We start from the raw sequence: 27,884 nt of genomic DNA, 5'->3' as shown, positions 1-27,884 counted from the left end.
AATGGGGAAAGGAATTGCTCAGCCGGTTTTCCTGGGCAGAATTGAATCCCTTGAAACCTGCTCAACGGGTCACGAGGACCAGAACCAACGATCCCTTTTAGGACATAAAATCGCATAGAGCTGTATTAAAAGAACGGACATCACAGGTTAACATTGCATAGCTCGCGGCCCAGCTCATAGCCGATTAAATAGTGTTGAGGGTCAGAAGGTGTGGGAAGTGCGTGTAATCCACCTGTAAAAGGACTTCCAGTTATATACTGATTATACAACCCCCCTCGTGAGCTGACCCCTCCTTCCCGCCCCCAATCTCGGTGTTCAAGTGTCAGATGTGGTTTGGTGAAATGCGTGACCGTTCTCCGTCCCTCCCCCGACTCCACTTTATGCTGACTCAGGAACTGGCGTCATTTTGATTTTGGAAAATTAAGTGCTGCTTTTATTTAGTGAATGTCGGGACATCACACGCTTCCTTCTTCCTTGACGTGTGTATCGCGAGCCTTTCTGCTCGGAAGGGATGGTTTGGGGGCGCGGGGGGTGCAGAGCTTTCATTCAAGCAGCCAGGTCGAGCAACAGCCAAACTCCCCATTAGTGTCCTCTGCTCCCGACGAGTTTCCTACTGCGCGCAGGTCTCGCCAGTCCCCTGGAGCTGTGGTTCGCTGTGGGACCGTGACTTCAGGCCGTTGGCCTGCTCTGGGCTCGAACTGCTGCTGCTCCCTTCGATGTTCAGAGGGTCGCAGAAGGCTTCCAGGGCTTTCAGCTCGACTTCCGGCCTCTCGGGCAGGTGTTTCAGCACCCACGGCGAGCGCAGCACTGTGAGGACGGTGATCCGACGGGGGGCCTGTCTCAGCATGCCCCACACCAATCCCTGCAACCCAAGAGAAGAGTCAGTTATACACAGCCAATCAGAGTCCGTCACCCAGCCCTTGTACTACAGAGACACTAATGGGTTCAAGGTCATTTGATGTGAAGGGCATTGGTACAAACATATAACATGCATTGTGGCATCTCTAAATACCAACCCCCCTGACCCTCCGTTCCATGGTTCTCACTTTTGTTTTTGGGAGTCCGTTTTCTATGTTTAATAATAGGGTGGCAAACGCAATTTGGAACCAATGTTGCATCCCCAGGTAATGACCATAACCGAGTGCTGGGTTTCTTTTTCCAGAGAGCACATCTTCAGTTAGAGAGGATGGCACACAATTTGCCAGTGTCTAGTTTTTTTTTAGCTGTTACTGATGGGTACCCACAGGATCTTCAGTGGCCTGTTAGTCACCAAGCCCACGTCAACATTAAAGTATTTGACGTTGAAGTATCTTATCAACTGGATGGTCACATAAACCTCAGGTAGATGTTTTCTCTGAATGTAAAACTACACATTTACCTACCTATAGTAACAATATAGCAGGAAATATAGGGGCATATTATCAAGGGGGTTTATCTCCGCTTTTTTGGCTTTAAAAGTCAAGAAAGCGGAGATAAAATTATCTCCCTATTACCTAGCTGTCGCTAACACCAGTTAGCGACAGCTAGTAGGAGATAGCGACCATCTTGGGCCCCACTTTGCATGTCAGTGATATTTATCACTAATGACATGCAAAGTGGGCGTGCCTAGATGTTAGCGACTGGAAATAGTCGCTAACATCGCTATCTCCTATTACCAACTTTTGGAGATATTCGCGCTAAGCGCGAATATCTCCAAAAGCGAACACCTGCCCTGAGCAGTTCTTAGCCATGTTATCCAATGGGAGGTGGATAACATGGCTAAGAGCATTAGCTCGGTAATGCATAAATACCGCTGACTTTTCAGCGATATTCATGCATTGCGGCCGTCTTATCGCATTTGCGATAAACCTTGGTAATACCAAGGTTTATCTGCGATAAAAATCGCCGCAGCTCAGCGGTAAATTTTTGTCTCTAACCAAGCAATAGCGATAATTATCGCTATTGCTTGGTAATATGCCCCATAATTCCTAAAAGACAAATGATCCGCAACTCGAGGCCTGAGAATTTGTGCATTTTTCTCCTTTAAGTGAGCGTTCTAAGTTAAATGAATTATGCCATTACCCAACTAGTTGCAGGCACATCTAAGGAAAAGAGGTCCCCCTTTTTGGTGCATACCTAATAAAAGAAAACTTGTGCCACGGCCGTCTTATCGCATTTGCGATAAACCTTGGTAATACCAAGGTTTATCTGCGATAAAAATCGCCGCAGCTCAGCGGTAAATTTTTGTCTCTAACCAAGCAATAGCGATAATTATCGCTATTGCTTGGTAATATGCCCCATAATTCCTAAAAGACAAATGATCCGCAACTCGAGGCCTGAGAATTTGTGCATTTTTCTCCTTTAAGTGAGCGTTCTAAGTTAAATGAATTATGCCATTACCCAACTAGTTGCAGGCACATCTAAGGAAAAGAGGTCCCCCTTTTTGGTGCATACCTAATAAAAGAAAACTTGTGCCACTTGGACTTCATTCTCCAACGCAAAGTCGGTCACACTCCTTCAAAGCAAATGCTCCAACTAGAGATCACCTACCAGCCATGGATGTCAGTCATGTATCCTTGTGGAACTCCTACTCGCCTGTAAAATTGCTATCCAAATGTCTACAGAGTATATATCTTATTTCTATGAAGCATTATTATGCGAGCAGCAAAGTTGAATATTTCTTTGTTAACTTCCAGGCACCCTATTTGGTCACTTTGGGAGACTCCCAACACCAGGCTCCATGCAAACCACTCTACCATTGGTTGTTGGCTTGCTTGACTGAGTCATGGAATATTCTCGAATCCATCAGCTGGTGTTATGTGTTTCAACATGAAGAAAATTGTTCTGACAAATGTATTTAACCGAACCATTACAGACAATTTTTTATTTATGACTAGTTTTCACTGGGTTGACAAAGCCATCCTGGGGGAAAAAAAACATTCTTGGAAAAAGCGTTTGTTTCTTCATATTTGTTTCTCTTTGAAGGAGCCTCCCCCATACAACCCTTCTTTTCCCTTTTCCCTTCCATTGCTCTCACTTAATTTCCTGCCTGTTTCGTCTACCACCTCCTGCTAAGACTGATGTGACCCCTTTTCTTTTATATAGACTTATACCTTTTCCATTAAAAAAGGTGTAAGGGTAGTGAACATCTGCATGTAACATCTGCAGCAGGTGGCATGAATGCACAGTGACTAAGTTGGCCGCCTTGCTGTGAACCTATGGCCTAAATAGCCCCATAGTCAAGTTTAAGTTCTCATTAATATTTATTTCCACACAATCTCATGGCACAGTTCTTCAGGTGAAGTGGCAAGGAATAGGAGAACTCCACGCGTGATGTGGAAGTAACGCACTCCATTATGGGAACTTTAAATCTCAGTACGTTTAACATCTCAGCCTTGCCCAGTCCAGAACACTTCTTCAGAGAGGAACTTTTTTTCTCATTTTTTTAAAAAAGAATGATTGCCTGAAGGCATAATTTACAGATTACTTATTATTTCTCTTTAAATGTGGCTGTACCAACCTGTTTTCATTCCTTTTTGAAAGAAAAAGGGAATAAAGTCATGTTGCAGTAGCCTCTTTCTAAAAGATATGTATCCGCCAGAAACCAGCAGCTACAAGGCGCTGATATGTAGTGCGGTGATAGCTGGAAGTCAGTTTCTTTTTCCACACTTTGAGCTCTGTGAACATTTCCTGATTCCCGACATGCAGTATTTTGTATGTAAGTAAAAAGTAAAAACTTTATTGACTGTGCGATTACTTAAAATCTTTACAGTATAAAACACATGAACACCCCCCATGGATATCCCCCCCCCCCCGAATACCCTTCCCGCAATAAAACCCTATATACAACATTAGGCTTTCATAATGACTGATTTTACTACATTACGTCCGTTAAAACTTCTTTTGTTTGTTCATTGTCTTTACGCCTTCGAAAGTCTAGACAGTTAAATCAGAATTCAGCAAGGTTAATCTCAACTCGATGCCATATGTCAATGGGAGAGTACTTCACTAGCCCCTTATCCGCCCCTGGTTTGGTTTCTGGGTCTAGTAATCCCGATTACTTAGCAATAGCTCCTAAATTGGCTGACAGCTTGTACGATTAGGGCACCTGATGGAGTTCATGGCTCAATAACAGGAACCTTTGCGTCAGTAGCCTTTTGGTGGGTGTCAAGTGCAGTTCTGACTTGATGGTTGAACTTGCCGGCCCTAGCTAGTAGACAGGTCATTGTTTCCGTAAAGCACCAATCCGAGGCCTCCCTGCAGGTTCTATAGCCTAGGTTCCGTAGGGCTGGGCGCAGCAGACGATGGCGATCACTGACCAACTTTGTACAGCAGCACAAAAGGTGTAACCAGGATTCTCTGCGGTAGTTGCATAGCCGGCAGGCAATGGCACAATCCGTTTGTGGCCATTTTGGGTTAAAATCTACCATCCCAAGGGCCAAGAGGCGCAGATCCAGAATTTTCTTTCTCGCTTGGGTTGATAGTGAGTCTTGCAGATACGGTTGGGGTTTGCCAGGAATATAAGACTTGTCCAGGGCCAGGGTTAGTGGATTATATCGGAGTGATGAGCAATCGAGCTCGTACGAGATGGTCTGGACTTGGCGCTTGATAGCTAAGGCCCAAGCAGAATGTGATATTTCTTGAAGGGGCAAGCTGTTTCCCTCGATTTTCAGTAGGTCAATGCCTTGTGCCACCTTAGTGTGCCATGGGGAGCCCACTTCTCCAAAAATAGTTTTTAGAAAATGTTTTAGATTGTTTTCAGGTGCTTTCAGTACTCTGATGTAGTATTTTAACAGGTCCCCCTGTAGTAACAGCTCCGGGCGTTTCAAGCCTATTTCTAGCCTTAGCCTGTTGTTCCTTGCCTGGCTTGGGGCCTGTAGCACAAGCTTATACGCTTTCACCTGGGCCGCTTTGATCACTTTCTCAAATGCACCTGGATAGGCAATGTGACCATACGTAATAGAGGGGATCAGTTTTGCCCTAAATACAGTCAACATCGGTTCTACTGTGGGACTGGCTAGGCGATGGCTTAGACGTCTAAGGGACAGAATTATTTGATCAATTCTTGGTTTTAGCTCCTTTAAATGTTTGACTGCGGTGGCTCTCTCTGACACCCAGACCCCCAGGTAATTATATGATGAGACTGTTCTAATACGGTGCTCCCCCATGGACCATGTTGCTCGTTTTTTCTGTTGGTATTTACCGAAGATTACAATCTTTGTCTTGCTCTCGTTGATCTGAAGACTATTTTCCTTGTTGTATGTTGCAAGACTGTTCAAAGCTCTTTGGAGCCCCACCCTGGTGTGGTCCATTACCACCGTGTCGTCTGCATACTGCAGGGTTCCCAGGACCAGCTTTCCCAATCTTGGAGGTACTAAATTAGCATCTTTCAAGGCTTGCCCCATGTCCGCCGTATACAGGTTGAACAGTAGGGGGGCCAGTACACACCCCTGCTTTAGTCCAGAGTTGGTGTCAATTCTTGCTGTTGTGATTGTGGGACTTAGTTTCATCTGGACCCATGTCCCCTCGTAGAGTGCTTTTATGGCTTTTAGCAAGGCTTGAGGGAGCTCCCAAGTTTCGAGTTTTGCCCATAACCGACTTCTGTTTACTCGATCGAAAGCGGTGGAGTAGTCTATGAAACAACAAAACAGGGGCAACTTGTTCCTCTTGTTGGCTTGCTTCGCAAGGTAGGAGAGCGCTGTAATATTATCCAAGGTGCTACTATTGGCCCTAAATCCAGTCTGTGTAGGCGGGAGAATGCCATTCTTATCCACCCAGGCCTCCAAGTCCCTTAGTAGTAGGCGGGCGTATACCTTGGCTTCTATATCAGGAAGGGTTATGAGCCTGTAATTAGCCGGGTTCGAGTGGTCACCCTTCTTGTGTAAAGGAACTAGGATCAAGCCTTTCCAAGATGTTGGCAGGATTGCTGTGGCGAATGAATAATTGAATAGCGGGGTGAGTATGGTTGCAAAAAAGGCTGAGGCAGTTTTAAAAACCTGGGCGGGTACTCCATTTGGACCAGGAGCCCCGTCTGTTCTTATAGCTCTAATGTATTTCAGAGTCTCCTCCTCTGTGTACTTAGCGGGTTGACTGAGCCCTGAAGCGACATTCGGCGCGATTTGAGTTTTGATGTTTTCCGCTGCAACCTTGGACCACGCTAAACTGCCAGCGTTAGTCTCATTTACCCCGCAGGTGTACAGCCCCTTTGCGTATTGTTCCCACACATTCCCTGCGACACTGTTTTCCTTGCGCTCGGCTCTGGGCGTCAGGCTATTAATGTATCGCCATAGCTTACTGTTGTCTTTTTCTTTAATTAGAGAGAACACTTTGAGCCAGTTCTTTTCTGACCGCTGCCTTTTGAGCTCCCAAACTTTCTTTTTGTGAGTGGCTCGTAGGGCAGGGATAGAAGACTTCTGTGGCAAATAAATGCCTTTCTTTTTTAACTTAATTGCCTTGTTTAGCGCTTGTTTGCTTTGTATCAGACTCTGGTTTTTTTTGCATTTTGGCCTGTTGTAACTTTGACAGCTTCTTGGTTGGTTGGTATTACCCATGCTCTTCAATAAATCCATGGTCAGTGATTCCCAGAAGTGTATGATGTTCTTAATATCTTGAGACTTTAGTGCTGCCTCCCTACTGGCTACGAACTCTGACAAGCTGTGGCTAAGAAGTGTCGTCCATTTTAGTCTTTTGAGGACCAGATGATGTTCATCGCCTGTGGTTGCTCCTATTATTTCCTGTGCTTCCACCTGTTCCCGCGCCAAGTTAAATGTGGCGCGGAGGGGCCTGTGGTCGCTTTCATCCCTATCGTCCACAGTGAAGTCGCAAAGTTTATGGGCCAGCCCTTCATTAGTGAAAATGTAGTCTATGGTAGAGACATTCCTGAAGGTTGGTTTGGCAGTCCATGCGGAGTAACTCGTTTTTTGTGTCCCATGGGTGGATTGCAGGTTAAAATTTGTGAGGAATGAAATCAGTGGGGCTGACTTCTTGCTTGGGAGTGCAACAGGGATCTTTTGTTGAAGTCTCCCGCAATTATCACGTCATGGTGCTCCAGACTTATGAGTAGATCTTCCAACGTGCTGGTAAGTGATTCCATACCCTGATGCGTTTGATATTTGGTTGGATTGATGTAGCAATTAATTAATAAAAGGGGGTGGGACACTTGCCCCATTTTCAACCCCTCTATTATGATTGCTTGGAGGTCAGGTGACACCACTTTTAGTTCTGTGATCTTAAGTTTGCAAGCGTGACTTACAAAGATGGAAAGGCCCCCTGACGGGCGTCCGAAGATCATCCTTTTGGTTGCAGATTTAAAGTATTCGTAGAAGCCGCCAATTGGAGTAGTTGACCTCGCCCAGGTCTCCTGAATGCACAGTATGTCTACCTGTGCGAGGTAATAAAGTGTGGCCGTGTCTCTGAAAATGTTATTTAGCCCTGCTATGTTCCATGAGATGATGGTTAACTTACGATCTTTACCTCTAAAAGAATTTAAGCGTGCTCTGATTCCATGGATATATGTTTGGTTAGGGGGCCTGTCTCCTGGTGTCCTCCATAAGGACCAGTCCTTGCTGAGGCCCCTGCACTCTCCGCTGCGTGTCTTTAAGCAAGATGTTAATTTTTAGCAGGGTTCTTGTCCTCCATATTTTCGTCCCCCCGTCTAGGCTTGTTGGCCTTGTCCCTTTGAGCAAAAAACACAGTTGATGGACAGAATGTAGAACAATGTCATACATTCACCCCAGTACAAGGATCTGGGCCTAAATCCATCGTTTTTTTGCACTCCACACCACCCTGGGTTAGACACTGGCTATATGCAAATCAGCTCTGACCCTGTGCCTCATGGGAACAGTCCAGTCCGAACTACCAAGCCATGTCTTTCCCAGACCGGAATCAAGCATCCAAGGACCGGTTTCTGGCTATCAGCCTTCATCAGCCTGGATAGCTTGACTCCAGTGGTGTGGAGAGCCTGGGACTCACGTCTGAGCATCCCCAGCCCACTCGGGGTGAAATTGCAAAAAACACAGTTGATGGACAGAATGTGGAACAATGTCATACATTCACCCCAGTACAAGGATCTGGGCCTAAATCCATCGTTTTTTGCACTCCACACCACCCTGGGTTAGACACTGGCTATATGCAAATCAGCTCTGACCCTGTGCCTCATGGGAACAGTCCAGTCCGAACTACCAAGCCATGTCTTTCCCAGACCGGAATCAAGTATCCAAGGACCGGTTTCTGGCTATCAGCCTTCATCAGCCTGGATAGCTTGACTCCAGTGGTGTGGAGAGCCTGGGACTCACGTCTGAGCATCCCCAGCCCACTCGGGGTGAAATTGCAAAAAACACAGTTGATGGACAGAATGTAGAACAATGTCATACATTCACCCCAATACAAGGATCTGGGCCTAAATCCATCGTTTTTTTGCACTCCACACCACCCTGGGTTAGACACTGGCTATATGCAAATCAGCTCTGACCCTGTGCCTCATGGGAACAGTCCAGTCCGAACTACCAAGCCATGTCTTTCCCAGACCGGAATCAAGCATCCAAGGACCGGTTTCTGGCTATCATCCTTCATCAGCCTGGATAGCTTGACTCCAGTGGTTCAGAGGACTCATTAATATTTATTTCCACACAATCTCATGGCACAGTTCTTCAGGTGAAGTGGCAAGGAATAGGAGAACTCCACGCGTGATGTGGAAGTAACGCACTCCATTATGGGAACTTTAAATCTCAGTACGTTTAACATCTCAGCCTTGCCCAGTCCAGAACACTTCTTCAGAGAGGAACTTTTTTTCTCTTTTTTTTTTTAAAAGAATGATTGCCTGAAGGCATAATTTACAGATTACTTATTATTTCTCTTTAAATGTGGCTGTACCAACCTGTTTTCATTCCTTTTTGAAAGAAAAAGGAAATAAAGTCATGTTGCAGTAGCCTCTTTCTAAAAGATATGTATCCGCCAGAAACCAGCAGCGACAAGGCGCTGATATGTAGTGCGGTGATAGCGGGAAGTCAGTTTCTTTTTCCACACTTTGAGCTCTGTGAACATTTCCTGATTACCGACATGCAGTATTTTGTATGTAAGTAAAAAGTAAAAACGTTATTGACTGTGCGATTACTTAAAATCTTTACAGTATAAAACACGTGAACATCCCCCATGGACATCCCCCCCCCCCCCCCGAATACCCTTCCCGCAATAAAACCCTATATACAACATTAGGCTTTCATAATGACTGATTTTACTACATTACGTCCGTTAAAACTTCTTTTGTTTGTTCCTTGTCTTTACGCCTTCGAGAGTCTAGACAGTTAAATCAGAATTCAGCAAGGTTAATCTCAACTCGATGCCATATGTCAATGGGAGAGTACTTCACTAGCCCCTTATCCGCCCCTGGTTTGGTTTCTGGATCTAGTAATCCCGATTACTTAGCAATAGCTCCTAAATTGGCTGACAGCTTGTACGATTAGGGCACCTGATGGAGTTCATGGCTCAATAACAGGAACCTTTGGGTCAGTGGCCTTTTGGTGGGTGTCAAGTGCAGTTCTGACTTGATGGATGAACTTGCCGGCCCTAGCTAGTAGACAGGTCGTTGTTTCCGTAAAGCACCAATCCGAGGCCTCCCTGCAGGTTCTATAGCCTAGGTTCCGTAGGGCTGGGCGCAGCAGACGATGGCGATCACTGACCAACTTTGTACAGCAGCACAAAAGGTGTAACCAGGATTCTCTGCGGTAGTTGCATAGCCGGCAGGCAATGGCACAATCTGTTCGTGCCCATTTTGGGTTAAAATCTACCATCCCAAGGGCCAAGAGGCGCAGATACAGAATTTTCTTTCTCGCTTGGGTTGATAGTGAGTCTTGCAGATACGGTTGGGGTTTGCCAGGAATATAAGACTTGTCCGGGGCCAGGGTTAGTGGATTATATCGGAGTGATGAGCAATCGAGCTCGTACGAGATGGTCTGGACTTGGCGCTTGATAGCTAAGGCCCAAGCAGAATGTGATATTTCTTGAAGGGGCAAGCTGTTTCCCTCGATTTTCAGTAGGTCAATGCCTTGTGCCACCTTAGTGTGCCATGGGGAGCCCACTTCTCCAAAAATAATTTTTAGAAAATGTTTTAGATTGTTTTCAGGTGCTTTCAGTACTCTGATGTAGTATTTTAACAGGTCCCCCTGTAGTACCAGCTCCGGGCGTTTCAAGCCTATTTCTAGCCTTAGCATGTTGTTCCTTGCCTGGCTTGGGGCCTGTAGCACAAGCTTATACGCTTTCACCAGGGCCGCTTTGATCACTTTCTCAAATGCACCTGGATAGGCAATGTGACCATACGTAATAGAGGGGATCAGTTTTGCCCTAAGTACAGTCAACATCGGTTCTACTGTGGGACTGGCTAGGCGATGGCTTAGACGTCTAAGGGACAGAAATATTTTATCAATTCTTGGTTTTAGCTCCTTTAAATGTTTGACTGCGGTGGCTCTCTCTGACACCCAGACCCCCAGGTAATTATATGATGAGACTGTTCTAATACGGTGCTCCCCCATGGACCATGTTGCTCGTTTTTTCTGTTGGTATTTACCGAAGATTACAATCTTTGTCTTGCTCTCGTTGATCTGAAGACTATTTTCCTTGTTGTATGTTGCAAGACTGTTCAAAGCTCTTTGGAGCCCCACCCTGGTGTGGTCCATTACCACCGTGTCGTCTGCATACTGCAGGGTTCCCAGGACCAGCTTTCCCAATCTTGGAGGTACTAAATTAGCATCTTTCAAGGCTTGCCCCATGTCCGCTGTATACAGGTTGAACAGTAGGGGGGCCAGTACAAACCCCTGCTTTAGTCCAGAGTTGGTGTCAATTCTTGCTGTTGTGATTGTGGGACTTAGTTTCACCTGGACCCATGTCCCCTCGTAGAGTGCTTTTATGGCTTTTAGCAAGGCTTGAGGGAGCTCCCAAGTTTCGAGTTTTGCCCATAACCGACTTCTGTTTACTCGATCGAAAGCGGTGGAGTAGTCTATGAAAGAACAAAACAGGGGCAACTTGTTCCTCTTGTTGGCTTGCTTCGCAAGGTAGGAGAGCGCTGTAATATTATCCAAGGTGCTACTATTGGCCCTAAATCCAGTCTGTGTAGGCGGGAGAATGCCATTCTTATCCACCCAGGCCTCCAAGTCCCTTAGTAGTAGGCGGGCGTATACCTTGGCTTCTATATCAGGAAGGGTTATGAGCCTGTAATTAGCCGGGTTCGAGTGGTCACCCTTCTTGTGTATAGGAACTAGAATCAAGCCTTTCCAAGATGTTGGCAGGATTGCTGTGGCGAATGAATAATTGAATAGCGGGGTGAGTATGGTTGAAAAAAAGGCTGAGGCAGTTTTAACAAGCATTGAAAATGCAATAGGTCTCGCAATAGAAGAGTTTTACATTTTTCGTTTTGCAAATGGATGAGTGGCGTTGCGTGGGTGAGTGGCGTTGCGTGGATGAGTGGCGTTGCGTGGATGAGTGGCGTTGCGTGGATGAGTGGCGTTGCGTGGGTGAGTGGCGTTGCGTGGGTGAGTGGCGTTGCGTGGATGAGTGGCGTTGCGTGGATGAGTGGCGTTGCGTGTGTGAGTGGCGTTGCGTGGGTGAGTAGCGTTGCGTGGGTGAGTGGCGTTGCGTGGTTGAGTGGCGTTGGTTTTGAAAATAGCAAAATTAATAGCTTTGTCAGTTACAATGTCAATAGTTTTAACTTTCGCAAATGTGACACCTATATCATTTGTAATGCAATGTGTGTTGTATTTACGTGACTTAGATGTATTGATATTACAAATAACAATGGCTTTTAATTTTGTAAATAATAAATACTGAAATAAAATGTATTGTAATTTATAATGGCAATAGCTTAAACGTTTGTAAATAACTTTTGTGAAGATTATGTTCAGTGTATTTTATTGTGACGAAAATTCAAGAACATTGCATTTGCACCTACACACACACACACACACACACACATATAAATGTGGTGGTGGTGGATCTAGGGGATATGGTGGTGGTGGATGTGGTGGTGGATGTGGAGGTGGTGATGGTGGATGTGGTGGTGATGGTGGTGGATGTGGGGGTGGATGTGGTGGTGGTGGTGGATGTGGTGGTGGATGTGGTGGTGGTGGTGGATGTGGTGAAAGTGGTGGTGGATGTGGTGGTGGAAGTGATGGTGGGTGTGGTGGATGTGGTGGTGGATGCGGTGGTGGATGAGGTGGTGGATGTGGGGGTGGTGGTGGATGTGGTGGTGGTGGATGCGGTGGTGGTGGTGGATGCGGTGGTGGTGGTGGATGCGGTGGTGGTGGTGGATGTGGTGGTGGTGGTGGATGTGGTGGTGGTGGATGCGGTGGTGGTGGTGCATGCGGTGGTGGTGGAAGTGGTGGTGGATGTGTTTGTGGTGGTGGTTGATGTGGTGGTGGTGGATGCGGTGGATGTGGGTGTGGTGGATGTGGTGGTGGATGCGGTGGTGGTGCCTTTTTTTTTTAATGTGCTAAAGTAAGTTATTAATGCAATTTCGGATTAGGGGGGCATGACGACAGTGCATCTTTGCTTTGCACTTGGACATGCTGCAAAACATACTGTGTTGTATTCTTCTGTGAAATCCCCATGACATTTGGCAGTTAAAAGAATGTATTGAAAGAAATGTTCATCTAAATAAGATAATTAGTGTGCACGACATAATTCTGTAGAACTACAGATTCAGTTTAGGTATGCAGCCCTGCGTTACAAAATCATTTAGAACTGAAATGCAAGAAAGTTGCAGTTTGGCTTTGAAACGGATCAGAGAGGTGTCTGCGTGATAAATGAATGATGCATAGGAATGGACAGAATGGAAATGTGTTTCGAAGGACGTGCTCGGGGTGTGCATACTGGAAGCAGGGCGATGGATTCGAGGCTATGAGCGAGGGTGATGCCGAGCTCACCTCAAGGAGAGGGGGAGGGGCCAGGGCAGAAAGTAGGGAGGGGAGGTGTAAGTCGGCAAAGTCACACGGATCGAACAAACGATGAGTAAGGGAAGAATTGTTAAATAGGTTTAAAATGGAACAGGAAAAAAGAAACAAACTAGGGAAGGAAAGAAACAGAATCTGAAAGGAAAGAGAAAAAGAATAAAGGAAAGAGCAGAGGGAAAATACAAGACGGAGGGAAGGCAGAGCAGGGGAGGGGGGAGGAGAAATGCGACACGGCGGGCAGGGGAGGGGGCGGAGCGGGTTTCGGATTAGGGGGGCATGACGACAGTGCATCTTTGCTTTGCACTTGGACATGCTGCAAAACATACTGTGTTGTATTCTTCTGTGAAATCCCCATGACATTTGGCAGTTAAAAGAATGTATTAAAAGAAATGTTCATCTAAATAAGATAATTAGTGTGCACGACATAATTCTGTAGAACTACAGATTCAGTTTAGGTATGCAGCCCTGCGTAACAAAATCATTTAGAACTGAAATGCAAGAAAGTTGCAGTTTGGCTTTGAAACGGATCAGAGAGGTGTCTGCGTGATAAATGAATGATGCATAGGAATGGACAGAATGGAAATGTGTTTCGAAGGACGTGCTCGGGGTGTGCATACTGGAAGCAGGGCGATGGATTCGAGGCTATGAGCGAGGGTGATGCCGAGCTCACCTCAAGGAGAGGGGGAGGGGCCAGGGCAGAAAGTAGGGAGGGGAGGTGTAAGTCGGCAAAGTCACACGGATCGAACAAACGATGAGTAAGGGAAGAATTGTTAAATAGGTTTAAAATGGAACAGGAAAAAAGAAACAAACTAGGGAAGGAAAGAAACGGAATCTGAAAGGAAAGAGAAAAAGAATAAAGGAAAGAGCAGAGGGAAAATACAAGACGGAGGGAAGGCAGAGAAGGGGAGGGAGGAGGAGAAATGCGACACGGCGGGCAGGGGAGGGGGCGGAGCGTGGAGAGCGGCCTTTGAAGTGCACTTTACACGGCCGGCCGGCAGTGAAACTGAAAGCACGGCCGGCCGGCCGTGAAAGCCTTTGATGACGCAGCAGGGGGAACAGACGGCGAGAGGGTGTGAAAGCAGCAGGGGCAGGCAGGCGGCTGGGGGCATGTGCACGCGCTTTTAAGCGCATGCGCATTTAGCTTAAAAGTCACGGGCACTGCAAGGAATCGCCACGATTCCTTGCAAGTTAGGTAAAGAGTGGTTAAGCCCCCATAGTCTCGCAAGCTCGATGCGCATGCGCATCGACAGGCGAGACCTAAAAACATGGGCGGGTACTCCATTTGGACCAGGAGCCCCGTCTCTTCTTATAGCTCTAATGTATTTCAGAGTCTCCTCCTCTGTGTACTTAGCGGGTTGACTGAGCCCTGAAGCGACATTCGGCGCGATTTGAGTTTTGATGTTTTCCGCTGCAACCTTGGACCACGCTAAACTGCCAGCGTTAGTCTCATTTACCCCGCAGGTGTACAGCCCCTTTGCGTATTGTTCCCACACATTCCCTGTGACACTGTTTTCCTTGCGCTCGGCTCTGGGTGTCAGGCTATTAATGTATCGCCATAGCTTACTGTTGTCTTTTTCTTTAATTAGAGAGAACACTTTGAGCCAGTTCTTTTCTGACCGCTGCCTTTTGAGCTCCCAAACTTTCTTTTTGTGAGTGGCTCGCAGGGCAGGGATAGAAGACTTCTGTGGCAAATAAATGCCTTTCTTTTTTAACTTAATTGCCTTGTTTAGCGCTTGTTTGCTTTGTATCAGACTCCGTTTTTTTTTTGCATTTTGGCCTGTTGTAACTTTGACAGCTTCTTGGTTGGTTGGTATTACCCATGCTCTTCAATAAATCCATGGTCAGTGATTCCCAGAAGTGTATGATGTTCTTAATATCTTGAGACTTTAGTGCTGCCTCCCTACTGGCTACGAACTCTGACAAGCTGTGGCTAAGAAGTGTCGTCCATTTTAGTCTTTTGAGGACCAGATGCTGTTCATCGCCTGTGGTTGCTCCTATTATTTCCTGTGCTTCCACCTGTTCCCGCGCCAAGTTAAATGTGGCGCGGAGGGGCCTGTGGTCGCTTTCATCCCTATCGTCCACAGTGAAGTCACAAAGTTTATGGGCCAGCCCTTCATTAGTGAAAATGTAGTCTATGGTAGAGACATTCCTGAAGGTTGGTTTGGCAGTCCATGCGGAGTAAATCGTTTTTTGTGTCCCATGGGTGGATTGCAGGTTAAAATTTGTGAGGAATGAAATCAGTGGGGCTGACTTCTTGCTTGGGAGTGCAACAGGGATCTTTTGTTGAAGTCTCCCGCAATTATCACGTCATGGTGCTCCAGACTTATGAGTAGATCTTCCAACGTGCTGGTAAGTGATTCCATACCCTGATGCGTTTGATATTTGGTTGGATTGATGTAGCAATTAATTAATAAAAGGGGGTGGGACACTTGCCCCATTTTCAACCCCTCTATTATGATTGCTTGGAGGTCAGGTGACACCACTTTTAGTTCTGTGATCTTAAGTTTGCAAGCGTGACTTACAAAGATGGAAAGGCCCCCTGACGGGCGTCCGAAGATCGTCCTTTTGGTTGCAGATTTAAAGTATTCGTAGAAGCCGCCAATTGGAGTAGTAGCTCGCCCAGGTCTCCTGAATGCACAGTATGTCTACCTGTGCGAGGTAATAAAGTGTGGCCGTGTCTCTGAAAATGTTATTTAGCCCTGCTATGTTCCATGAGATGATGGTTAACTTACGATCTTTACCTCTAAAAGAATTTAAGCGTGCTCTGATTCCATGGATATATGTTTGGTTAGGGGCCTTGTCTCCTGGTGTCCTCCATAAGGACCAGTCCTTGCTGAGGCCCCTGCACTCTCCGCTGCGTGTCTTTAAGCAAGATGTTAATTTTTAGCAGGGTTCTTGTCCTCCATATTTTTGTCCCCCCGTCTAGGCTTGTTGGCCTTGTCCCTTTGAGGAAAAAACACAGTTGATGGACAGAATGTAGAACAATGTCATACATTTACCCCAGTACAAGGATCTGGGCCTAAATCCATCGTTTTTTTGCACTCCACACCACCCTGGGTTAGACACTGGCTATATGCAAATCAGCTCTGACCCTGTGCCTCATGGGAACAGTCCAGTCCGAACTACCAAGCCACGTCTTTCCCAGACCGGAATCAAGCATCCAAGGACCAGTTTCTGGCTATCACCCTTCATCAGCCTGGATAGCTTGACTCCAGTGGTGTGGAGAGCCTGGGACTCGCGTCTGAGCATCCCCAGCCCACTCGGGGTGAAATTGCAAAAAACACAGTTGATGGACAGAATGTAGGACAATGTCATACATTCACCCCAGTACAAGGATCTGCGCCTAAATCCATCGGTTTTTTGCACTCCACACCACCCTGGGTTAGACACTGGCTATATGCAAATCAGCTCTGACCCTGTGCCTCGTGGGAACAGTCCAGTCCGAACTACCAAGCCATGTCTTTCCCAGACCGGAATCAAGCATCCAAGGACCGGTTTCTGGCTATCAGCCTTCATCAGCCTGGATAGCTTGACTCCAGTGGTGTGGAGAGCCTGGGACTCACGTCTGAGGATCCCCAGCCCACTCGGGGTGAAATTGCAAAAAACACAGTTGATGGACAGAATGCCGCTGACCGCGCGACACGCAGGGGAGCATGGGCGGGCAGCGCCCTAGTCCCACACGGCGGGCGAGCAGAGCTTGTAGCGCATCAACCCCTTTTGAGCCGCCCTCCTCGCCAACAGCCAATAGGGAGGGCTCACCTGGGAAAGGGGGCGTGCCTCGGAGTATAAAACAGGCCCAGCAACTATGCTCGGCCTCTTTTTCCCGCGCCTGGTTCCCGCGGCTCTGCGCTGATGATGCTGTTGTTCCTGTCTGGCCGTCCTACGTCTGCCTGCCTCGCTGGTTTTGCGTCGGGTTTTTACCTCGACGGGTCTGTGGTGAGTGCTGGTGTTCATGGGCCCGCTTGCGGGGGTTTTGCGTTTGAGGGCACAGAGCGGGAAGAAGCGAGGATCGGAGGATTTGGGTCGTGTTGTCGTCCCGATGCAGAGCGGTTTGTGGGGCCTGGGGGGGCCGAGGGAGAGCGTGCCCTTTGCGGAGTCTGATGATGGGAGTGTCTATGCCGCCTCGTTACCGCGTGTGGGACTGTGGATGACTGGGACCTCTTGCGGGGGTTTTGCGTTTGAGGGCACAGAGCGGGAAGAAGCGAGGATCTGAGGTTTTGGGTCGTGTTGTCGTCCCGATGCAGAGCAGCGGTTTGTGGGGCCTGGGGGGCCGAGGGAGAGCTTGTCCTTTGCGGAGTCAGATATTGGGAGTGTCTGTGCCGCCTCGTACCGCGTGTGGGACTGTGGATGACTTCAATTCGCGTGGGGCTTGTGTTTAACTTTGAGGAAAGGTCCCGGTGTTTGGCTTTAAAGTTCAACATAGTTACACTTAAGGTTGCCTGTAGCATTTACGCTAATTACACACCCTATCAGTAGCCATTGTAATATGGGTTTTAACATGCGATCTAATTAGCGTTATATACGACAGTTACATTTGAAAACATGAAGCTCCGGTTTGCTCTGCCGAAAGTTCGCCGTCTCTGAGTTTCTGTACACGGGGAAGAATAAGTGCGCGCTCAAATTGAGCTGAAACATTATGCAAACACCACATGCATGCTACGGTGAACAAGCAACAACGGGATTGCACGCATTTAATATCCCTCCAACTTTTTTAAATGTAATTATAAATTATGTTCAATGGTTTTTGGCGTAAAGATCTGGCACCCTACAGAAAGGAACATAGTTATATTTGTGCTCCTTTCTCCCATGAGTCCCCCAAGCAGCTGCCGTTGTAGGAGGCTATGCTTCTGGCACAATTTTTCATGATGGCGCAGGACACCGGCCTTGGCCGCGGCCATTAATCCCATAGACTATGGCCTTGTTCTCGAATCCACTGGCAAACCGCAGAGCATGGCGGGTAGAACTAAGGCAGCAATCTTTTTTAGCCGCCCTCGAGAGAAAACATTCCACTTTAATTTTGCTAAGAATCCCAAGTGTCGGGGACACCAAAGTACACAACCAGTTTGTTTTCCTGTTAGAAATGTTTTCTTAGCTTTTGCAAGATGGTCTTCATCTATTGAAAGGTTCATGAAACATGCCTGTGGTTTGGTTGGACAGACATGTTTCCGCCTAAAGCATTTTCCGCTTTTTTTTGTGCGCACGAGTCTGATTGTCACTTGGCTGGGGATGGCTGTGTACGTCGCCTGGCTATTTGCACACGTTATTTTCGGCAATTTTCGCCGTGGAAGCTACAGGGTAGCTGCGGACTCTGTTATCGTTGTCTGGGTGGAGCTGTTGGGGGGGTGGGGTGGGGGGGGGGGGGGGGGGAGCCCAAGGCAGCGGACGTGGTCGGCGGTCTGAGCTTGCTGGCATGCTTTCTTGGCGCTAGCCGCTGGAGGTTTCTGTCTTTCTCGGGTTTGACCGTGATGCATGCGTGGTTGTGGTTTTGCATGGGTTGACTGTTTGTAGTTGATTAAAGGGGACGGCATGACTGTTTGTAGTTGATTCAAGGCGACGGCATGCTATCTTGGCCAAAATTGATAACACATATTGCTGAATTTACGTGGATATTTGCGGGAAGTTAATAACCTAACACATGGTGAGAGTGAGATACATTGTGGGGCGCAGATGTTGCTTTTTCCAGTAGGGTAGGAGTTGCAGAGTACATTTACGTTATGAAGTAGTGTCCCTTCCCCCTATCATATAAAAACAAGGCTAACATTGAACCATGTTCCCGATACAGGGGGAAAGTAGACATGCGTCCCTTCATTTTGGAAAGCTCCAATTTTAGAGAAATGGTTTTGTCTGTTTAATAAGACCGTAGCAGCCAGTGCTCGCATGCCTTTTAAAGAAACTTAATTGACAACACATAGTGCTGAATTCACGGGGATATTTGCGGGAAGTTAATAACTTAACACATGGAGAGAGTGAGATACATTGTGGTGCGCCGTTGGACAGTTACTCGATAAAAACCAGCAATGCGACTTTGGAATTCGGTGGTTGCAGAAATCTTAATCTCAAAAACGATTAAACTGAATAGTTCAATAACGAATCCAGGGGGAAATGCAGGCTATCTAATCTGTGGCACATCTGAAGCAAACGATTGTTAATTATGATAAAGATGAATTATCAAATGCAGCGCGCCCAATAGGCCGATTCAGAAATTGCCCGGGTGTTTTCTCTAAAGTGATATTGTATTTTGGGATTTGAAGTGCTTATCAGTCCCCATGCCACAAACTGCAGATACACCAGCAAGTGTTGCAGCGTGTGTACGACACCCATAGCAACCAATGCCTGCAAGGGCCAGTGCTTGCTTTAAAGAAGGTATCGAATATTGACCGTGATTAGCATTTAATAAGATACGTGATGCAAATAGTTTGTTCACATGCTGCGCAGCAGGCTTTCCCAGGCCATGAATTAAAAATGTGCCCACGCTCTGCCTGACACGAATTCATGCGATTCATCCGAGGAGTGTTAGGTAAGTAAACGAGGCATGATGCAAGCATCACATGGGATGTTGCTCCCTCATCGCCCTTCGTTAACTTAATGTCAAATAGACGAGGCACGATGCAATGGGTTGTTGCTCCCTCAGTCCCTTCGTCAACTCAACCATGTATATCAATTGGCCGGGAAGCTAGCCTTCCAGTGTTTGGGATTCTCTTGTCAGTACCTCGACCCAGGGAACCATGTGCTGCCTCGCACCTTCACGCGACCATATAGGATTCGTGAAACTGCTTGTACTACGCGACACTCGGTTTTGACAATGTTTTAACGTTTTTCGTCAATAGATCACAGCATTTGTACCGCTCTTGGTACTGACTAATAAAGCGACATATTAAAGGTAGCGTAACATTATCAATAAAGCAGTGGCCCAGGGGTCACATTACGCCCCTCGGTGTCATAGTCACAGCCTGTTACGTTCAAGTTTCCCACCAATTTGCAGACAGCTAAAGGGTACTAGCGTTAAACGGCCTGTTACGTTCAAGTTTCCCACCAATTTGCAGACAGCTAAAGGGTACTAGCGCTAAACGGCTTAAGGGACGAATGTTGTGGCCCGGGTATTTTGTGTCACGTCTCACTCCGCGTAGCAGTATGAAAGCTGGGCTCCTAAGGCATGGAAGCCCCTTTCCTATCCAGTTTTCGACACATTCAGCCCATAATTCATGGAGTCTGCTCCCATCGCCGGCTTGGTTTTATACGCTCGGGTAACAGAGACAGATGCGGCCTTGCATAGCGCCTTATGCTGCGCCAGCTGGTCATACAGCTGGGGGATTTGTTCAACTAACACCAGTCTCCCCGAGCACAGTATATTTCTCCTGGGGGTAGTCTACACTTGTCGCTGTCCTTCAGCTATATCTTACCGCGCACATATGCGTCACGCATTCTGTAGCGTGCGTTGCTAGGGCTGCTTTAGGTAGTGTTATATAGAGGGTTATTTATTTATTTATTTATTTTTGGAATTTTTAATGCGCAACTAATGCCCTTGGGTGTCTAGGCGCAGTGAGATACTCTGGGATGCACAAAATTCAAAGCGTGAACTTATTGGTTGAATAGCCATGTCTTCAAGGCCTTGCGAAAGGCAATGAGTGTTGGTGCTGTTTTAATATGCAAGGGGAGTGTGTTCCACAGTTTGGGAGTTGTTACCAGGAAACGTCTATCTCCCCATGTGGCCGTTCTTGTGCGGGGGACATGCAATAAACAGCTTGCCGCTGATCTTAGATCCTTTCCAGGTATGTACACCTGAAAAGCTTCCTTTAGGAATTTCGGTCCAGTCTGATGAATGGCCTTATAGGCGATACAGAGCGCCTTAAATTTGATTCTGCTCTCCACCCTTAGCCAGTGTAGATGGCGTATGGCTACTGAAGTGGGGTGTCGCCAGGGGATATTAAGTAGGATCCGTGCTGCCATGTTTTGCACAGATTGTAGTTTATTCAGAATGTATTTGTGTGTACCAAGGAAGAGGGCGTTTCCATAATCCAGCTTCGAAAACACTAAGGCGGTAATGAGTGTTTTTCCTGCCGAGGCAGGCAGGTATGGCATGAGTTTTTTTATTTTCTTCAGCACGAAGAATGCAGCAGAGACCACCTTATTTACATGGTAACCAAATGATAACTTGTTATCGAAGATAACTCCCAAATTCCTAACCTTAACAGCAGGAACCGGGGGGGAGCCCATCTGACTGGGCCACCATGTTGAGGACCATTCGGGGGAGATCTTACCGAAGGTCATCACTTCGGTCTTCTCTGCATTAAGTTTCAGGCAGTTACTGTGCATCCATGATTGTACATCCAGTAGCCCCTCCTGAAACTTAGCAGCCACCACTGGACCATTCTTGTGTACTGCCAACACAAGTTGGGTGTCATCCGCATAAGTAGTCAATCGCATCCCATGAGATTTAATGACCCTCGCCAAGTCCGCAACGTAGATATTAAAAAGCGTGGGACTTAGCGAGGATCCTTGAGGGACCCCACAGAGCAATTCAGAAGTGGGCGAATAGTAGTTGCCCAATTTGACTGCCTGTTTACGATTGACTAGAAAAGAGGCTATAAGATCTTTAGCCAGATGAGTAATTCCAAGAGCTGCGACACGGTCGACCAAGATGACATGGTCGACCGTGTCAAAGGCAGCAGACAGGTCCAACAAGATAAGCACTGCCGCGCCTCCCGAATCCATGATCTCTCGAATTTCATCCGAGGCTTTTATCAATGCTGTCTCAGTTCCGTGTTCCTTCCGGAACCCGAACTGAGTATCATCTAAGAGCTTATGTTGTTCAATGAACTCAGAAAGCTGTTTATTCATTATTGCCTCTAATATTTTGGCAGGGAAGGGAAGGCAGGCAATAGGTCTGTAGTTGGAAGTGATGGTAGGGTCTAAGGAAGGCTTCTTAATCAAAGGTTTAACAATAGCCTTCTTCCAGATCTGTGGATAGACACCGGTTTTAAAGATGGAATTGCATATGTTGGTCAGCGGCTGAGTAACCACATTGTGTAGTTGGTTCATTATGGCCGGAGGGCATGGGTCCAATGGAGAGCCTGATTTAATCCTGCCAATAAGTACGTTGACCTGATCTTCGGTAGCTGATTGAAACTGAGTAAGGGAAGGATACTTCAGTGCTGGTTGAATGGTTAAATCAGCAGTTCTTCCTGCCGGCTCTTTGGAGAAGGTGGAATAAATATCCATTACCTTAGTGGTAAAAAAAGTGGCTAGTGCGGTGCAAAATTCCTGCGAATTCTCTATTGTAGATCCAGCTGGAGGATTGGACAGAGAGTTCACCACTTGAAATAGCATCCTAGCTGAGTTCTGTGCGTGCTCAATTCGACCAGTGAAGAACAGATTCTTTTGTATACTGATGGCTTTTTTATATATTGCTAGAGCACTTTTATATTCTTGTTTAGCCGAAGAACTATAGTGCTTTCTCCAGCGCCTTTCTAAATTTCTACAGAACTGGCGCTGGAGTCGTAGCTCCTCTGTGTACCATTGAGCAGAAGGAGTCGCTCTGTTGGGGCGATAGATTTTTTCAGGTGCAACTTCATCCGCTGCTTTTGATATCCATTCCTGAAATTTAATGGACATGGTTTCAATATCGCCTCCGTTTTCCGGGGCTGATGACAACAGTAGATTTGAAAGATGTGATATATCTACATTTTTCCACATCCGCGCCCCCACTGATGCTCTAACGCTAATCTGAGGGGGTTTGAGCGGTAGCATCCGAATCCTAAAAGTAATGGCTTGGTGGTCAGACCATATCAGAGGTAGCATTGCTCCCAGCTCAATGCTTTGGTCATTAGTGAACAGGCCATCCAGCGTGTGTCCGGCTTCATGCGTGGGGCCCTTCACCAACTGCTGCAGTCCTATTGCCTGCATATCAGTAATAAGCTGGGATGTATCTTTATTTTCCATATTTTCCAAAGGAAAATTGAAATCCCCAAGAATTGTATAAGTCGGGGATTCTATTACTGATTCCATAATTTCAGTAAGTGCAGCTAGGAATTTAGTGTGCGGCCCAGGTGGCCTGTACACCAGAGTTCCTTTGAAAGCCTGTTTATGAGTAAGATTAATGGAAAATGCGAAAGCTTCGCAATTGGTACTTTGAATAGGCTCAAATTTGGCACGATAAGTGTCCCTATAAATAATGGCTAGGCCTCCGCCTCGCCCCGAGGCTCTATCTTGTCTAGCTACGCTATAACCTTCAGGGGTAGCTTGCACAAAATCTGGGCCTGATGCTTCATCTCCCCATGATTCTGTAATGAACAAGATGTCCAGTTCGTGATTAATAATGCTCTCCCTGATTTCCAGACTATGTTTGGGGAGGGAACGTGAGTTAATAAGTGCGGCTCTAGTATACTGTGCCGCTAGTGAAGAGGCACTAGCAGTTATGGATGAGTAGGATGTAGTATTTATCGCAGGCAGGGGAGGTGGCAGCGTGAAAGAACAGCCTACACATGACATGGATGTGGATATTGAATGTTTTAGAGACGGCAATACTTGACAAGACGTACCTAATCCCGTGTTCCATTCATTCAACTGAGTGGAGGTGTAGCGTAGGGTAGATGCGGTATACAGGATGTTAGCAGGACCATGGGGGGTGGCCCTGGGCCCGGATCTGGCTCGGATGGGCGCAGACGGGCTTGTCTTAGGCGCGTCTTCGGCGCGCGCCCGCTGCGCTCGTCCGCTGCGCATCCTAGGCGAGCGAGGACTAAATAGCTCTCTCCCGGAAGTGGAGAAGAGCTAGACCGTGTCCCGACCCAGCCCCAAGATGGCGGCTGGTGCTCGTGGTCGAATGCCCTATTCCCTTCGCTCTAGCGCGTCGGGTAGGTTCCAAACAGTGTGCAAAATTATGCTAGGATCAGTGCAATATTAATATCTTCATAATCAGCAATTAAAAATACACTTTGTTTTAAAAAGTCAATTTTCTAAAATTCATTCAGCAGCTTCCTAAATTCGTTTCTAGCAGCCTACAAGGTAAATAAAAGGTTTCTATGTAAAAACGATCAGCGCTAGTGCAAGTTCAGCTTCGTGTAATGTGCAAATGGTATCAACAAATCTGTGGGCTCCCTCGCTCTAAATAGCTCTCTCCCGGAAGTGGAGAAAAGCTAGACCGTGTCCCGACCCAGCCCCAAGATGGCGGCTGGTGCTCGTGGTCGAATGCCCTATTCCCTTCGCTCTAGCGCGTCGGGTAGGTTCCAAACAGTGTGCAAAATTATGCTAGGATCAGTGCAATATTAATATCTTCATAATCAGCAATTAAAAATACACTTTGTTTTAAAAAGTCAATTTTCTAAAATTCATTCAGCAGCTTCCTAAATTCGTTTCTAGCAGCCTACAAGGTAAATAAAAGGTTTCTATGTAAAAACGATCAGCGCTAGTGCAAGTTCAGCTTCGTGTAATGTGCAAATGGTAGCAGTCAGACCGCATCTACAGCCGTCTTTAGCCAGTGCGGTCCACTCACAACCTTAGCCCATACTCTACCAGTGATTGCTACTCAACAGCCGCAACATTGCAGCAAACTTTCTGTCTTGTGGAGAGAACAACTCCAATCTAAGGAACTGATCCAGCAATTTTGACCAAATGATCAAGGTCAGAGGGCATAAAAACGAGCTTCCTAAAATTAATGGCCCCGCCAACGCTGAAAGTTAATTTAGGTCCTGAACACTAAGGGCTCTAGCAGGAGTCACAGCCACTTGCGCGCATGGTCGGCGAACACGCACCCTGATTGGGGCAGTCTCTCAATTGCTTGAGGTCACCGGCGTTCATTTATTTATTTAGGCGTTTTTATATAGCGCAGACTTTACCCGAAGGCGTGAGAGCGCTTCACAATAGGAACAGTAAATGTCAGGTGAAAAACTGATAAAAGCAGACGTTAAGTTCATGAGGTTAAAGCAACAATTGTGAACAAACAAAATAGACTTTGTTCAAGTAGCAAAGGCAAACAGCATTTGAGAAGTAGCATACAGTGTTACAAGTGGAAAGTGACGTGGGCAAATACAAAAGAGTACCACACACAGGTGCAAGGATAATACTGCAATAAATGGCAAATACTTCACAGGGACTGCACTACTCTTTACAAGGCAGGATGGGGAGCGCTCGGAGGTAGCATGCACACGATACATGGACATACATTGCGTAAGTGGGTAATTACAGCAGTATACATGAGGGGTTACATGAGACGGCGAGGGTTACTAGGGTTAGGAGTACCACCACCTGTTAGGTGTATCTGCCAGGCCATGCTATAACAATTCCAGGTAATGACCTGCAGTGTTTAGCCAGGACATGCACTGTCATAATTGTTGCGGCTACTGTGTTCACGCAGCAAGTAATTAATACTGATCACAGGGTGACTTCCATAATGCTCTCGCTTTGCTTGGTCACATATCACGGGTTTTTCAGCACCAGTTACAGTAAGGCAAATAGTCACTGGCCAAAAACAGCATACGCCTGCTCATCAAGCAGATAGTAAGATAGGTGTACTAATATGACATTTTGAAATAACACCCATAAGTTCACTGAGGGGAAGGATAGAGCCTGAAAGCGATGTCATGGCACTTGAAGGCCTCTAGCAATTATACCGTATGTACAACATTAAACGGGAAGGACGATCTGACGGTGAATTCATTGGCATAATGACTACTATGCCGGGCCCGCATTACGGTTACATGTTACAAAAGAGTACTAAACACAGGTACAAGGATAATACTGCAGCAAAATGGCAGGGACTTAGGAGAGACATGCCTTGACGTTGTTCACCCTACATATAAGTACAGGCACTGTAAGATTGCCAGATGTCCTTCTCTGTCCTTGTACTTACCCAAATAACGTTTGATGAAGCACTATTCATTCCGTATAGCACTACTCTTCCCATTGCAGGATGGTAGAGCGCTTTTGAGTAACATGCACATTATACATGTACAATTCATCGCGTAAGTGGATAATAACAGCAGTATACATAGTGTTCCATGTGACGGCGAGGGTCACAAGGTACAGGAGTCCCATATCCTTCATAGTCCACGGTGGTACGTTAGAAGGATTCTAGTTTTATGAGCTGCAAGTAACAAGCTATAACAAATACTAATCAGTCATCTGCATGATACATGATGGCTTTTCACTGCAGGCATTAACGTTATGCCTGCCATACCCATCTCTTTTGGTTCCTGGGACCAATATCAACGGTCTTCCATTAGCATCCAATAAAATCTTGCAAATAACAGGCATAATGCAACAGAGAAGCAGGGACCAAGCGAGGATGTGCGGCTCCTCTTGTAGATATTGACAGGTAATGCCAAACAGCTTAATTCAAACTGCAGGGTTCACAAGAGGTGGAGGGCCCTGGGCCAGGTACACTATTAAGCGGGCGCCCTGAGTCAGTGAGTCACGGGTCATTCAGGTCCCAAGGTGGCAAGATCAATGTTGTGGTAACTAGTCCTGTGAGAGTGAGACCTGCCCTTGTAGCATAATGATGTGCATGCAGGTTCAGATGGGGCGTTACCAGGCGATAACTGGGTATCCATTATGTAATAAAGCACTTTGAGGCTCAAACTAGAACAGCACCCTGCGTACAAAGGTGTCTTTTTTACCTAAGGGCGTGGCCTAAGAACCGTATCTACGCAATCCCCATTAGAGGTGCGGCTTATGTAACTAAGGGCGTGTCCTAATAACGGTTTTAAGAAATCTCCATAGTGGTGTGGCGAAGGGGACTATGATAGAGGTGCACGAAACAGCATCAGAAAGTAGCTAGGTGGGTGGGGGGCTCTGTCATCGACGGGGGCCTCCTCCAGAGCTGTGGCGGAGTACAGGGCGATCTGGAAGCAGATGGACAGTAGGGGTACCTCTGCGGCAGAAGGATACAGTCTAAATACCTCTGCCTGGCACAGTAAGGGTGCCTGAGCCAAGAACCTGGAGCCGAGGGGGTTCCAGGAAATAGCGTCGGCGCCCCGTTAGTCCTTCGGGCAGTCGGGGGGCCTGAACCGACCGGGGGTGTGCCTCATTGCTCCGCCCTGACGGGGGGGCGGGAGTATAACGAAATAAAATGGTAATTTACTGCACCGTCAGAGCATCGACTCGCCGTGCAAGATGGCTCCTTAGGCATGCGGGTCAGCGAGGGGCTGCCGCATTGGATCGCCTGTAAGATGACCCACCTTATCAGCTACCTGTTGTACGAAATAAACCTGCAACAGTGCTTTCCCACAAATATGTCTCGTGAGTTTTCCTTGGTATATAAGTGTTAATGTGCGCAGAGCGGAGCGAGCGCTGGCGGTGTGGGCACTATGCCGCTGACCGCGCGACACGCAGGGGAGGGCAGCGCCCTAGTCCCACACGGCGGGCGAGCAGAGCTTGTAGCGCATCAACCACTTTTGAGCCGCCCTCCTCGCCAACAGCCAATAGGGAGGGCTCACCTGGGAAAGGGGGCGTGCCTCGGAGTATAAAACAGGCCCAGCAACTATGCTTGGCCTCTTTTTCCCGCGCCTGCTTCCCTCGGCTCTGCGCTGATCCCACCCTGAACCCTGACCCAGCTGCAGAGCGTCGGGCGAAAGTTGTGAATTTGTTAATGGTCATGTTTTGTGTTGCAGGCGGAGTCACAGGGCGATCTGGAAGCAGATGGACAGTAGGGGTACCTCTGCGGCAGAAGGATACAGTCTAAATACCTCTGCCTGGCACAGTAAGGGTGCCTGAGCCAAGAACCTGGAGCCGAGGGGGTTCCAGGAAACAGCGTCGGCGCCCCGTTAGTCCTTCGGGCGGTCGGGGGGCCTGAACCGACCGGGGGTGTGCCTCATTGCTCCGCCCTGACAGGGGGGGGGCGGGAGTATAACGAAATAAAATGGTAATTTACTGCACCGTCAGAGCATCGACTCGCCGTGCAAGATGGCTCCTTAGGCATGCGGGTCAGCGAGGGGCTGCCGCATTGGATCGCCTGTAAGATGACCCACCTTATCA

The 27,884-nt window shown here is 47.2% G+C and overlaps 1 protein-coding gene across 1 annotated transcript in view; it reads right to left on the bottom strand.

Moving 5' to 3' along the window:
• Positions 1 to 416: 416 nt before the first annotated feature.
• Positions 417 to 27,884, bottom strand: part of TSSK4 (testis specific serine kinase 4) — a 425,259-nt gene continuing 397,791 nt past the window's right edge. Inside the window, exon 4 of the mRNA XM_078641355.1 lies at positions 417 to 862. Coding sequence (XP_078497481.1) covers positions 611 to 862 — 252 coding nt within the window. The 3' untranslated portion in view covers positions 417 to 610. The remainder of the gene's footprint in view (positions 863 to 27,884) is intronic.

The sequence above is a fragment of the Lissotriton helveticus genome, chromosome 5_1 (genome assembly GCF_964261635.1).
Source record: "Lissotriton helveticus chromosome 5_1, aLisHel1.1, whole genome shotgun sequence".
Taxonomy (NCBI): domain Eukaryota; kingdom Metazoa; phylum Chordata; class Amphibia; order Caudata; family Salamandridae; genus Lissotriton; species Lissotriton helveticus.
The sequence above is the reverse complement of the archived record's forward strand: the minus strand, read 5'-3'. Positions and strand labels throughout refer to the sequence as shown.